Here is a 13624-nt window from a genome sequence, read left to right as displayed (position 1 = left end):
ATAGACTTGCAGCGGCGATCCAATGTGTGGATATCATGTTCAAAAAGGAGACAGCTAGTAGGGGGCAGGGGGGTTAGGTGTGAGAATGATATGCAAACGTCCATTTCATTAGTTTTCACTAAGGTGTATTGCCTAGTCAATAGGTGACACCTAATGCACATAAGATTTTTCACGTGCAGTTTCTGGATACAGAACGTATCCTAATCATTTCATCATGGCTAAAATAAAGTCACTGAGTAGCGCTATTTTTGATCAGAGGGATGAAGGGATAAACACATAGCCACCCCCGCAGATTACAAAAAACAAGAAAAAGTGAGTCTTTCATTAATCCCAAGTGGTGCCTGGGATTTAAAGCGGTGAATCCAGACGCACTCTTTCTGGTGGATTTTCCGATCCCAGTCCCCACCCCTAGGTGACAGTGGGATGGTTTCTAGGATCGAAAACCTCAGGCAACTGGGATCACCATCATGGATATCGATCACATGTGATGCGACTGGTGTGATCTTCTTCTTAACCACGTCGTTCACATGTTCACAAATCCGTCGCCTGACCTCTCTGATGGTCTTGCCTATATAATCCATAGGGCAAGGGCACTGGCATATATATACCGCACCCTTGCTCCTACAGTTGTAAAAATCTCTAATTTGATAGGCTTGACCAGTGACTGAGCAGGTAATGGATTTTGCAGTAGAGATAAAGGCACAGGCTTTACAAGAGCCGCATTTGAACATACCGCAAGGCTTGCGGTCCAGCCAGGTCCCCACTCCACTTGGTGTAGTGTAGTGGCTGTGGACAAGGCGGTCTCTTAAACTCCTCCCCCTCCTATATGTAACACTTGGTTGTTTAGTGAGTACACTCTTAAGGTCCGGGTCCATATGTAGGATGGGCCAGTACCTTTTCAAAACTGCCATTACCTCCGTGTTTGCCGAGTCAAACATAGATATCAGGCGTATTGGTTGTTGTCCACTCTGTGCCTTAGGTTTAGGTATGAGGAGCTCGGTACGTTCCCTACCTACGGCATTCTGGAACGCGCCCCCAAGAACCGTCTGAGGGTAGCCCCTCTCCCTAAATCTCGTCTGTAGCTTCTTGGCCTCACTGTAGAACGCTTCACCCTCAGAGCAATTTCTCCGGGTCCTCAGGTATTGGCCCCTCGGTATACCACGTTTAAGAGGTGTCGGGTGATGACTCTCCCAATGTAGCAAAGAGTTGGTTGCGGTTTCCTTTCTATACATATCTGCAATCAGTCTATCACCCTCCCTGGTTATCCGTACATCAAGGAAGGGAATTGTATAGAGGTCGAACTCAAAGGTAAACCGCAAACCAATATCATTGCCATTGAGGGACCCGACAAACTCTGAGTTCCTCTGACCCACCCTTCCAAATCACAAAGATGTCATCTATATAGCGTGTCCAGAAGGTGATCTTGTCAGACCACCAAGTCACATCATCTGGAAACACGCATGTGTCCTCCCACCAGCCCAGGAAGAGGTTAGCATAGGTGGGGGCACAAGGGCTCCCCATTGCCGTCCCCCTGAGCTGGTGGTAGAACCGTGAATTGAAAAGGAAGAAGTTGTGGGTCAGAGTAAACTCGAGAAGTCTGAGGATGAAGTTGTTATGCGCGCTACAGTGGATATCTCTTGTCTTCAGAAAGTAGTCTGCGGCAAAAAGGCCCTTGTTGTGTGGAATTGAACTGTACAAGGATTCCACGTCTATACTGGCCAGTATACACCCCTGATCCACATTGATCGCCTCAATCTTGCTGAGGAAGTCCATCGTGTCCCTCGTGTATGAGGGTAGGGCCACGACGAACTCCCTCAGCACGCGATCAATGTAGATGCCACAGTTCTGTGTAAGGGAATTAACCCCAGAGACGATGGGACGTCCCTTTAGGGGTGTAATGCCCTTATGGACTTTAGGTAATCCATACAAGGTGGCTATGGTAGAATGGGTGGGAAGGAGAAAGTCATACTCAGCCGCCGAAATCAATCTGTCCATAAGAGCATCAGTCAGGATGATTTTTAATTCATCACGGTACGTATCCGTTGGATTCGTCAACAGTACCCTATAACACTCCCTGTCTTTCAATAGGTCTAGACACATGGTCTGATAAGCTGCATGGTCAAGGATAACTAGGTTACCACCCTTATCAGATGATTTAATAATAATCGATTTATCTTTTTCAAGGGCAGTAAGTGCTGACATCTCTGCTCGAGACAGATTGAAATGGCGGGGAGATAACCCTTCCAACTTCTCAAGATCGTTCGTTACCATCTGCATGAAGATGTCCACACACTCGTAGTTCATGGGTGGGGGCATCTTCCTGCTAGTCGGCTTGAGATTAGTGTACGGTCCCTGTCCTGGTCGACGGCTACCCTCCTCTCCCAATTCACATAGGGAATGCAGTGAGGTCAAGTCACCCTCACTCAGGCCAAGTCTGGTACAAGTTTGTCTGTCATTTTCCCTGAAAAACTTATGCCATTTAAGACGTCTAATGAACAGACTCAAATCCTTTGTCCATGTAAACAAGCAGAAATTGGTAGTTGGAACAAAAGATAGACCCTTGCTTAATACACCAAGCTCAAGTGTACTAAGTGTCCGCGACGTCAGATTGATAACCTGCAGACCTCCCTTCAAGCCCTGTCAGGACCGACAGGGCTTGAAGGGAGGTCTGCAGGTTATCAATCTGACGTCGCGGACACTTAGTACACTTGAGCTTGGTGTATTAAGCAAGGGTCTATCTTTTGTTCCAACTACCAATTTCTGCTTGTTTACATGGACAAAGGATTTGAGTCTGTTCATTAGACGTCTTAAATGGCATAAGTTTTTCAGGGAAAATGACAGACAAACTTGTACCAGACTTGGCCTGAGTGAGGGTGACTTGACCTCACTGCATTCCCTATGTGAATTGGGAGAGGAGGGTAGCCGTCGACCAGGACAGGGACCGTACACTAATCTCAAGCCGACTAGCAGGAAGATGCCCCCACCCATGAACTACGAGTGTGTGGACATCTTCATGCAGATGGTAACGAACGATCTTGAGAAGTTGGAAGGGTTATCTCCCTGCCATTTCAATCTGTCTCGAGCAGAGATGTCAGCACTTACTGCCCTTGAAAAAGATAAATCGATTATTATTAAATCATCTGATAAGGGTGGTAACCTAGTTATCCTTGACCATGCAGCTTATCAGACCATGTGTCTAGACCTATTGAAAGACAGGGAGGGTTATAGGGTACTGGTGACGAATCCAACGGATACGTACCGTGATGAATTAAAAATCATCCTGACTGATGCTCTTACAGACAGATTGATTTAGGCGGCTGAGTATGACTTTCTCCTTCCCACCCATTCTACCATAGCCACCTTGTATGGATTACCTAAAGTCCATAAGGGCATTACACCCCTAAAGGGACGTCCCATCGTCTCTGGGGTTAATTCCCTTACACAGAACTGTGGCATCTACATTGATCGCGTGCTGAGGGAGTTCGTCGTGGCCCTACCCTCATACACGAGGGACACGATGGACTTCCTCAGCAAGATTGAGGCGATCAATGTGGATCAGGGGTGTATACTGGCCAGTATAGACGTGGAATCCTTGTACAGTTCAATTCCACACAACAAGGGCCTTTTTGCCGCAGACTACTTTCTGAAGACAAGAGATATCCACTGTAGAGCGCATAACAACTTCATCCTCAGACTTCTCGAGTTTACTCTGACCCACAACTTCTTCCTTTTCAATTCACGGTTCTACCACCAGCTCAGGGGGACGGCAATGGGGAGCCCTTGTGCCCCCACCTATGCTAACCTCTTCCTGGGCTGGTGGGAGGACACATGCGTGTTTCCAGATGATGTGACTTGGTGGTCTGACAAGATCACCTTCTGGACACGCTATATAGATGACATCTTTGTGATTTGGAAGGGTGGGTCAGAGGAACTCAGAGTTTGTCGGGTCCCTCAATGGCAATGATATTGGTTTGCGGTTTACCTTTGAGTTCGACCTCTATACAATTCGTTTCCTTGATGTACGGATAACCAGGGAGGGTGATAGACTGATTGCAGATATGTATAGAAAGGAAACCGCAACCAACTCTTTGCTACATTGGGAGAGTCATCACCCGACACCTCTTAAACGTGGTATACCGAGGGGCCAATACCTGAGGACCCGGAGAAATTGCTCTGAGGGTGAAGCGTTCTACAGTGAGGCCAAGAAGCTACAGACGAGATTTAGGGAGAGGGGCTACCCTCAGACGGTTCTTGGGGGCGCGTTCCAGAATGCCGTAGGTAGGGAACGTACCGAGCTCCTCATACCTAAACCTAAGGCACAGAGTGGACAACAACCAATACGCCTGATATCTATGTTTGACTCGGCAAACACGGAGGTAATGGCAGTTTTGAAAAGGTACTGGCCCATCCTACATATGGACCCGGACCTTAAGAGTGTACTCACTAAACAACCAAGTGTTACATATAGGAGGGGGAGGAGTTTAAGAGACCGCCTTGTCCAAAGCCACTACACTACACCAAGTGGAGTGGGGACCTGGCTGGACCGCAAGCCTTGCGGTATGTTCAAATGCGGCTCTTGTAAAGCCTGTGCCTTTATCTCTACTGCAAAATCCATTACCTGCTCAGTCACTGGTCAAGCCTATCAAATTAGAGATTTTTACAACTGTAGGAGCAAGGGTGCGGTATATATATGCCAGTGCCCTTGCCCTATGGATTATATAGGCAAGACCATCAGAGAGGTCAGGCGACGGATTTGTGAACATGTGAACGACGTGGTTAAGAAGAAGATCACACCAGTCGCATCACATGTGATCGATATCCATGATGGTGATCCCAGTTGCCTGAGGTTTTCGATCCTAGAAACCATCCCACTGTCACCTAGGGGTGGGGACTGGGATCGGAAAATCCTCCAGAAAGAGTGCGTCTGGATTCAGCGCTTTAAATCCCAGGCACCACTTGGGATTAATGAAAGACTCACTTTTTCTTGTTTTTTGTAATCTGCGGGGGTGGCTATGTGTTTATCCCTTCATCCCTCTGATCAAAAATAGCGCTACTCAGTGACTTTATTTTAGCCATGATGAAATGATTAGGATACGTTCTGTATCCAGAAACTGCACGTGAAAAATCTTATGTGCATTAGGTGTCACCTATTGACTAGGCAATACACCTTAGTGAAAACTAATGAAATGGACGTTTGCATATCATTCTCACACCTAACCCCCCTGCCCCCTACTAGCTGTCTCCTTTTTGAACATGATATCCACACATTGGATCGCCGCTGCAAGTCTATGCTGCTTATATATCTATTTACGATGTAGCTAGATCCATGGGGCCGCCCCCTATGACATAGTACCTGATGCCTTCTGAATGGGACGGCTAAACCGGATGTGACGCGATTATGCGTTTCACGAGACCGGATTTGGCCGTTTTATGCGTTCCATATGACGGCGCAGGAAGTGACGTATCAGAAGGCACAGGAAGTGACGTACCATCATAGGGACCGGAAGGAATCTGTATGCGGCTCACGGACCGGCAATGACGCAGACTGTGGCGTCTCATTTCCGGTAGTGACTCACCTGACATGGCAATCAGCGCCGAATTTGAACAGCTGGTAAGGGGGTATTTAGGGAAACCAGAGTGAGTGTGAGTAGTAGGAGGAACGGGACGCTACTGGGACGCAGCCTAAATGTAAGTAAGGACCGTATAGTTAGCACTGGCAAATGAACATCTTGGCATGGAGTATGCCTTATATTATTTGAAAACTTCTTTGTTTACAGCTTTCTGGGTAAAGTACTGGCCCTTATCTCGTTGGGCCCTTTAGCTTCCTGATTGCCTAGGACACGAAGTAAGTGCTGAGATGTAGGAGGGTATGCAATATATGTTATATCTAGCACTCAACCTGATAGTGCCTTTATTCTCCACAGGTGGGACATATCAATTGGTCCCTTGGCCCTATGCACATTATCGTCTGCGTCTCTGATCCTGTTTCCTCCACTATATCATAAGTATATCTCATATATCTGTATTTGATGACGGTTGTACCCTTGACCGTGAATGCCCCCTGATGAACCTAGTAATAGGGGAAACGCGTAGGGGTTACATGAACCAGCCTGGGAATGCACAGCATTGATGCCTCAGTGCGGGGTTATATGAACTAGCCTGGGTATACACAGCTTTTGATGCCCTAGTGTCTGGTTCCTCATTTCTATAGGCAATACATATATTTGTTCACCTATTTATAAATACCATTTGGTCTTGTTTTATCCATTGGTGTCCATGTTGGTAATTTTTTACCTAGGACACAGAGTATCACCCGTCAGCTTCTGGGGAGCTGTGTTAAATATTTTTCATTATATACATTTTTTGAGAGGAGGGTAAACGCAGGGCAGTCAGCCCAGGCACGAGGACAGGGAGTCTCCACCATCAGGGGACGTCCCTGGGCTGAGGAAATAGACAGGGTGAGCGAAAGGGACAGGTCAGATTTACCTACTGCTCCCCTTAGCTGCCCTGTGTTCACTCACCACTTGATATATCTGAGGAAGGCTCCCAGAAGCATCTATTATTGTTTGTTATTTGTCGTTTGTCTCACTAATCTTCACTGGTGAACCACTACGGTGGTATTATTTTATATAAGATGAATAAGTAAAAGTTATGTTTTAAAGGGATCAATACTGCTGGACACTTTTTGACTTTATGATCCTTCTGTACCATATTGATATTGATTTAGCTGGACATATATATCCATTTGCCAATAACTCTTGTGGAACACCTAAAGGGTTAACGACGTTTGTAAAATCAGTTTTGCATACCTTGAGGGGTGTAGTTTCTATAATGGGGTCATTTTTGGGTGGTTTCTATTATATAAGCCTCACAAAGTGACTTCAGACCTGAACTGGTCCCTAAAAATTTGGTTTTTGAAAATTTCAGAAAAATTTAAAGATTTGCTTCCAAACTTCTAAGCCTTGTAACATCCCCAAAATATAAAATATAATTTCCAAAATGATGCAAACATGAAGTAGACATATGGGGAATGTAAAGTAATAACTATGTTTGGAGGTATTACTATGTATTATAGAAGTAGAGAAATTGAAACTTGGAAATTAGCAATTTTTTTCTAATTTTTGGTACTATTGGTATTTTTTATAAATAAATATGAATTTTTTTTACTTCATTTTACCAGTGTCATGAAGTACAATATGTGACGAGAAAACAATCTCAGAATGGTCTGGATAAGTCAAAGCGTTTTAAAGTTATCAGCACTTAAAGTGACACTGGTCAGATTTGCAAAAAATGGCCTGGTCCTTAAGGCGAAATAAGGCTGTGTCCTTAAGGAGTTAAACTTCTAAGCCTCCTAACGTCCCAAAAATAATAAAATGTAATTTTCAAAATGATCCAAGCATAAAGTAAACATATAGGGAATGTGAAGTAAAAACTATTTTTGGGAGGTATTACAAGCCATTATAAAAGTAGAGAAATTGAAATTTGGAAATTTGCTAATATTTTCAAATTTTTGGTAAATTAGGTATTTTTTTATAAATAAAATTTAAATATTTTGACTCAATTTTACCACTGTCATGAAGTACAATATGTGACGAGAAAACAATCTCAGAATGGCTTAGATAAGTAAAAGCATTCCAAAGTTATTACCACGTAAAGTAACATGTCAGATTTGCAAAAATCGGCCTGGGATTTAAGGTGAAAAGTGGCTCAGTAGTGAAGGGGTTATGGCCACATGTAGGATATTTCTAAAACCAGGAAGCATAATATTAAGAGGGCTGACTCTTCACTCATCTGCTGTGAATTAATTTTTGCAAAACACCTGTGGAGGTCAATATGCTCACTACACCCTTTGGTAAATTCTGTAAGAGGTGTGATTTCTAAAATGAGGTCACTTCTCGGAGGTGTCTTTTTTATTTCACCTCAGTGCCTCTGCAGTTGTGCTTTACCAGTGCTTTATAAATCACCAAACTAGGCCTCAAAAAATGGAATCATTTTGGGGGGTTTCCACATTTTGAGCTCCTTCAGTTCTGAGCCCTGCTGTTCTCAAAACTCCTATCAAAGTGAATTGAGCATGCTTGGAGTTGTACATTCACCATAGCTGGAGTGCCTGAGGTTGATGACTCCTCTGTTAGGCTACATGCACACGACCGTATGTGTTTTGAGGTCTGCAAATTGTGGATCCTCAAAAAAAAACGGATGACATCCGTATGCCATCCGTTGTTTTTTTTTGCGGATCCATTGTAACAATGCCTGAAACTGACAAGAATAGGACATGTTATTTTTTTTGTGGGGCTACGGAACGGACATACAGATGCGGATAGCACACGGTGTGCTGTCCGCATTTTTTGCGGACCCATTGAAATGAATGAGTCTGCATCCTATCCGCAAAAAAACGGAACGGACACGAAAACAAAATACGTTTGTGTGCATGAGGCCTTATATTGTTGGTCAGCCCTCAGGCAATTCATCATGCTAGAAAAATGACATGAAGCCAATCTTATTCTTGTCACATTATAATACAGGGAGTGCAGAATTATTAGGCAAGTTGTATTTTTGAGGATTCATTTTATTATTGAACAACAACCATGTTCTCAATGAACCCAAAAAACTCATTAATATCAAAGCTGAATATTTTTGGAAGTAGTTTTTAGTTTGTTTTTAGTTTTAGCTATTTTAGGGGGATATCTGTGTGTGCAGGTGACTATTACTGTGCATAATTATTAGGCAACTTAACAAAAAACAAATATATACCCATTTCAATTATTTATTTTTACCAGTGAAACCAATATAACATTTCAACATTCACAAATATACATTTCTGACATTCAAAAACAGAACAAAAACAAATCAGTGACCAATATAGCCACCTTTCTTTGCAAGGACATTCAAAAGCCTGCCATCCATGGATTCTGTCAGTGTTTTGATCTGTTCACCATCAACATTGCGTGCAGCAGCAACCACAGCCTCCCAGACACTGTTCAGAGAGGTGTACTGTTTTCCCTCCTTGTAAATCTCACATTTGATGATGGACCACAGGTTCTCAATGGGGTTCAGATCAGGTGAACAAGGAGGCCATGTCCTTAGATTTTCTTCTTTTATACCCTTTCTTGCCAGCCACGCTGTGGAGTACTTGGACGCGTGTGATGGAGCATTGTCCTGCATGAAAATCATGTTTTTCTTGAAGGATGCAGACTTCTTCCTGTACCACTGCTTGAAGAAGGTGTCTTCCAGAAACTGGCAGTAGGACTGGGAGTTGAGCTTGACTCCATCCTCAACCCGAAAAGGCCCCACAAGCTCATCTTTGATGATACCAGCCCAAACCAGTACTCCACCTCCACCTTGCTGGCGTCTGAGTCGGACTGGAGCTCTCTGCCCTTTACCAATCCAGCCACGGGCCCATCCATCTGGCCCATCAAGACTCACTCTCATTTCATCAGTCCATAAAACCTTAGAAAAATCAGTCTTGAGATATTTCTTGGCCCAGTCTTGACGTTTCAGCTTGTGTGTCTTGTTCAGTGGTGGTCGTCTTTCAGCCTTTCTTACCTTGGCCATGTCTCTGAGTATTGCACACCTTGTGCTTTTGGGCACTCCAGTGATGTTGCAGCTCTGAAATATGGCCAAACTGGTGGCAAGTGGCATCTTGGCAGCTGCACGCTTGACTTTTCTCAGTTCATGGGCAGTTATTTTGCGCCTTGGTTTTTCCACACGCTTCTTGCGACCCTGTTGACTATTTTGAATGAAACGCTTGATTGTTCGATGATCACGCTTCAGAAGCTTTGCAATTTTAAGAGTGCTGCATCCCTCTGCAAGATATCTCACTATTTTTGACTTTTCTGAGCCTGTCAAGTCCTTCTTTTGACCCATTTTGCCAAAGGAAAGGAAGTTGCCTAATAATTATGCACACCTAATATAGGGTGTTGATGTCATTAGACCACACCCCTTCTCATTACAGAGATGCACATCACCTAATATGCTTAATTGGTAGTAGGCTTTCGAGCCTATACAGCTTGGAGTAAGACAACATGCATAAAGAGGATGATGTGGTCAAAATACTCATTTGCCTAATAATTCTGCACTCCCTGTATATGACAATCTTTTGCATTTTGAAAAGAAAACCTCTTTAAAGATGCACTATGAATCATTATGCCATAGAGCAGGGATGGCCAACCTGTGGCTCTCCAGCTGTTGCAAAACTACAAATCCCAGCATGCCCAGACAGCCTACAGCTATCAGCCTACAGCAGGGCATGGTGGGAGTTGTAGTTTTACAACAGCTGGAGAGCCACAGGTTGGCCAGCCCTGCCATAGAGGCACCTTTTAACATTTCTTGTGCTTGTTTTATAATTAAGAATTTTCACTGCTTCTTTTCAGATCCTTCTGGCTGGTGGAAGGGAAGACTTCACGGGAAAGAAGGGTTGTTTCCTGGAAATTATGTGCAGAAAATATAATACCAAATATTTCAACAAAATACATACTAAAAAAATACATAGAATGAATTAGCAATGCATCATTTTGTTCCCTTTACCCAAACAGGTCAATTTACACACTGTATATAATTTTAAAGAGAAATAAATAAGCAATGCACTAGAATCTTTTCAGAGTGTGCCCTCTTAATGCATTGTAGTATTTTGCATCAGTGTAAACCAAAGTGTAACCTAAACATGGCAGAGGTACACATTTTTACAGTATAATCTATATATCTGTAGTTTCTAATCCTGGCTTTGACTTACAAATACTGATTCAAAATACTGACTAGAACTCATACTAAGCCTCCATTCACACATCCGCAATTCCATTCCGCATTTTGCGGAACGGAATTGCGGACCCATACATTTCTATGGGGCCACACGACGTACGGCCCCGATCGGAATTGCGGACCCGCACCTCCGGGTCCGCAATTCCGATCCTGAAAAAAATAGAACATGTCCTATTCTTGTCCGCAATAGCGGACAAGAATAGGCATATTCTCTTAGTGCCGGCAATGTGCGGTCCGCAAAACACACACGGATGTGTGAATGGACCCTAAGGCCTCTTTCACATGGGCGTCATGGTTTTAGACCGGATAAGATGCGGGTGCGTCGCGGGAAAATGCACGATTTTTCCGCGCGAGGGCAAAACATTTTAATGCGTTTTGCATGCGCGTGAGAAAAATTGGCATGCTTGGTACCCAGACCCGAACTTCTTCACAGAAGTTCGGGTTTGGGTTAGGTGTTGTGTAGATTGTATTATTTTCACTTATAACATGGTTATAAGGGAAAATAATAGCATTCTTAAGACAGAATGCTTAGTAAAATAGGGCTGGAGGGGTTAAAAAAATATATATATAATTTAACTCACCTTAATCCACTTGTTCGCGCAGCCCGGCTTCTCTTCTGTCTTCATCTTTGCTGTGCAGTAGGAAAAGGACCTTTGATGACATCACTGCGCTCATCACATAGTCCCATCCCGATAGTCTCCTAGCAACCGTGCGTGAAAATCGCACCGCATCCGTACTTGCTTGCGTGAAAAACGCACAAAGTAGAGCATGCTGTGATTTTCACGCAACGCACAAGTGATGCGTGAAAATCACCGCTCATGTGCACATCCCCATAGAAATGAATGGGTCCGGATTCAGTGAGGGTGCAATGCGTACACCTCACACATTGCACCCGCGCGGAAATCTCCCCCGTGTGAAAGAGGCCTAAGGCTTATTGCACACGAACGTGTGCGCCCCGTGGCCAGGCTGCGGCCCGCAAATTGCAGGCTGCAATGCACGAACACCCACCGTGGGGCAGCTGCAGTGGATCGGGGACCCATTCACTTTAATGGGTCCGTGATCCGGCCGTTCCGCAAAAAGATAGGACATGTTCTATCTTTTTGCGGAATGGAAGTACGGGACAAAACCCCATGGAAGCACTCCGTAATGCTTCGGTAGGGTTCCGTTCCGTGCTTCCGTTACGCACCATTCCGCATCTCCGGATTTGTGGACCCATTGAAGTGAATGGGTCCGCATCCATGATGCGGAATGCACACGGAACGGGGCCCGCAAATGCTGTCCGCAATACGGCCATGGGGCGCACACATGTGCAAGAGGCCTAAGATTCATTGTTGCGTATGGAAGTTTACCAAGCTTTCGGTATAATGCCAAGTGTTTAAAACTGTGACCATATGTAACAAAATTTGTATGCTTAGGACTTGACCATGTTTGATTTTTCCATCCGTGAATGCACCCAGAAGCAGTTTTTTTCAGGTTTTTTGCACTTCCATTAGTAGGAATGATTATTTCTCATCTGCAAAATCTGGTCCAGAATAGGACATGCAGTGAGTAGTGATGATCGAGCATGCTCAGCCGAACACTTGTTCAGCTCAAGCATCTCCATGCTCGGCACATGGCGGTCCTCGGCCGAGTACCACATGTGCTCGAGCGCAATGCTCGAGTCTCCTTCCCACACGTTTCTCGGCTGCTACACAGCCAATAAATCTGCAGGTAAGTACTGCCTTTCACTGTAATGCCGTAGCCATTTTGGCTACTGACATTACAGTGATTGGCTGGCCTGGACGCGTCACCGGGTGCTATAAAGCACCCGATGACATGTGTTCGGCTCAGTGTTAGTCAGGGAGAGTTGAGCATAGGAAGGGAAAGACAGTGTAGGGAGTGTCATTGGAAGATTATTTTTACTAAAACTTTTCAGAGACCCAAAAGTCCTTTTAAGGACTATTGTGTGTGACAGCAGCAATATATGTTTGTAGCACAACCTGCGCTATATTGCTCATTCTTAAGCCTATTGCGCACGACTGTATGGCTATTTCAGTGTTTTGCAGTCTGTTTTTTCACGGATCAGTTGTTCCGTTTTTTGTTTCTGTTGTGTTTCCATTTGTGTTCCGTTTTTCCGTATGGCATATAAAATAGATGGTGACTGTGGCGAAACCAACCTCGCCACTGGGCTTTGGAGAGGACTGGCTGCTGGCCTCTTGCCCCAGGATTATGGGCCCTATCATCAGCCCATGCAAAACTTAAGCTCCATGGCAATTGAACTGTATGTGTGTGGTCTGAGCGCCATTCAATAATATGCGCTCAGACCTAAGCTATCTGGGGATATGTTGCATGTCTTTATTTTATGTAGTAAATGTAACCTTGTGTATTTTATTGTATTTTATGTCTTTTTGCAACCATGTGCTCAATGGAGTCTGCCTCTATCCCTGGATATAATTTGATTATTTCCCATTGTCTCCAGGAAAGAGGGCTCTGTAAAACTGGTTTGAGCCAGATAGCCATGTGCCAGCCAGGGCCCAAAAGATATTTTACTAACTTTTGAACTCCTGGTCTGATTCATGCCATTTTTTAATATGTTGTTCCCCTGAATGGATTGATTGCGAATATGTAATTTTTATGTGAATGCGATGTATGGTTTTAGAGTTATGAAAGTTGGGTAGAAAGTATGTTTAACTGTATGTATAATTGAGTCTCCTCTCAGGATAAGGGGAGGGAATATGCTGGGTGTGTTTCTATTGTCCCATTGTGTGTTTAAAATGGTGATGTCTGTTCTGTTGTCCTCACATGTGTATTGGCGGTCTCCCTTTGTCCTCAGAGATAATTAGATTGCTCTTCAGGTTGTCTGGACAGAGAGGAGGAAACCATGATGCAT

General features: G+C 44.2%; 1 protein-coding gene across 3 annotated transcripts in view; it reads left to right on the top strand.

Annotated features, from left to right (window-relative positions):
* The window catches only part of MYO1F (myosin IF), a 1016322-nt gene extending 1005733 nt beyond the window's left edge, over positions 1–10589 (top strand). For all 3 annotated transcript variants that reach the window (XM_040417777.1, XM_040417776.1, XM_040417775.1), the window contains one exon: positions 10371–10589. In XM_040417777.1, coding sequence (XP_040273711.1) covers positions 10371–10447 — 77 coding nt within the window. In that variant the 3' untranslated portion in view covers positions 10448–10589. The remainder of the gene's footprint in view (positions 1–10370) is intronic.
* The last annotated feature ends 3035 nt before the right edge of the window (positions 10590–13624 follow it).

Source organism: Bufo bufo, chromosome 2 (assembly GCF_905171765.1).
Source record: "Bufo bufo chromosome 2, aBufBuf1.1, whole genome shotgun sequence".
In the NCBI taxonomy this organism is placed as follows: Eukaryota; Metazoa; Chordata; class Amphibia; order Anura; family Bufonidae; genus Bufo; species Bufo bufo.
The sequence above is the reverse complement of the archived record's forward strand: the minus strand, read 5'-3'. Positions and strand labels throughout refer to the sequence as shown.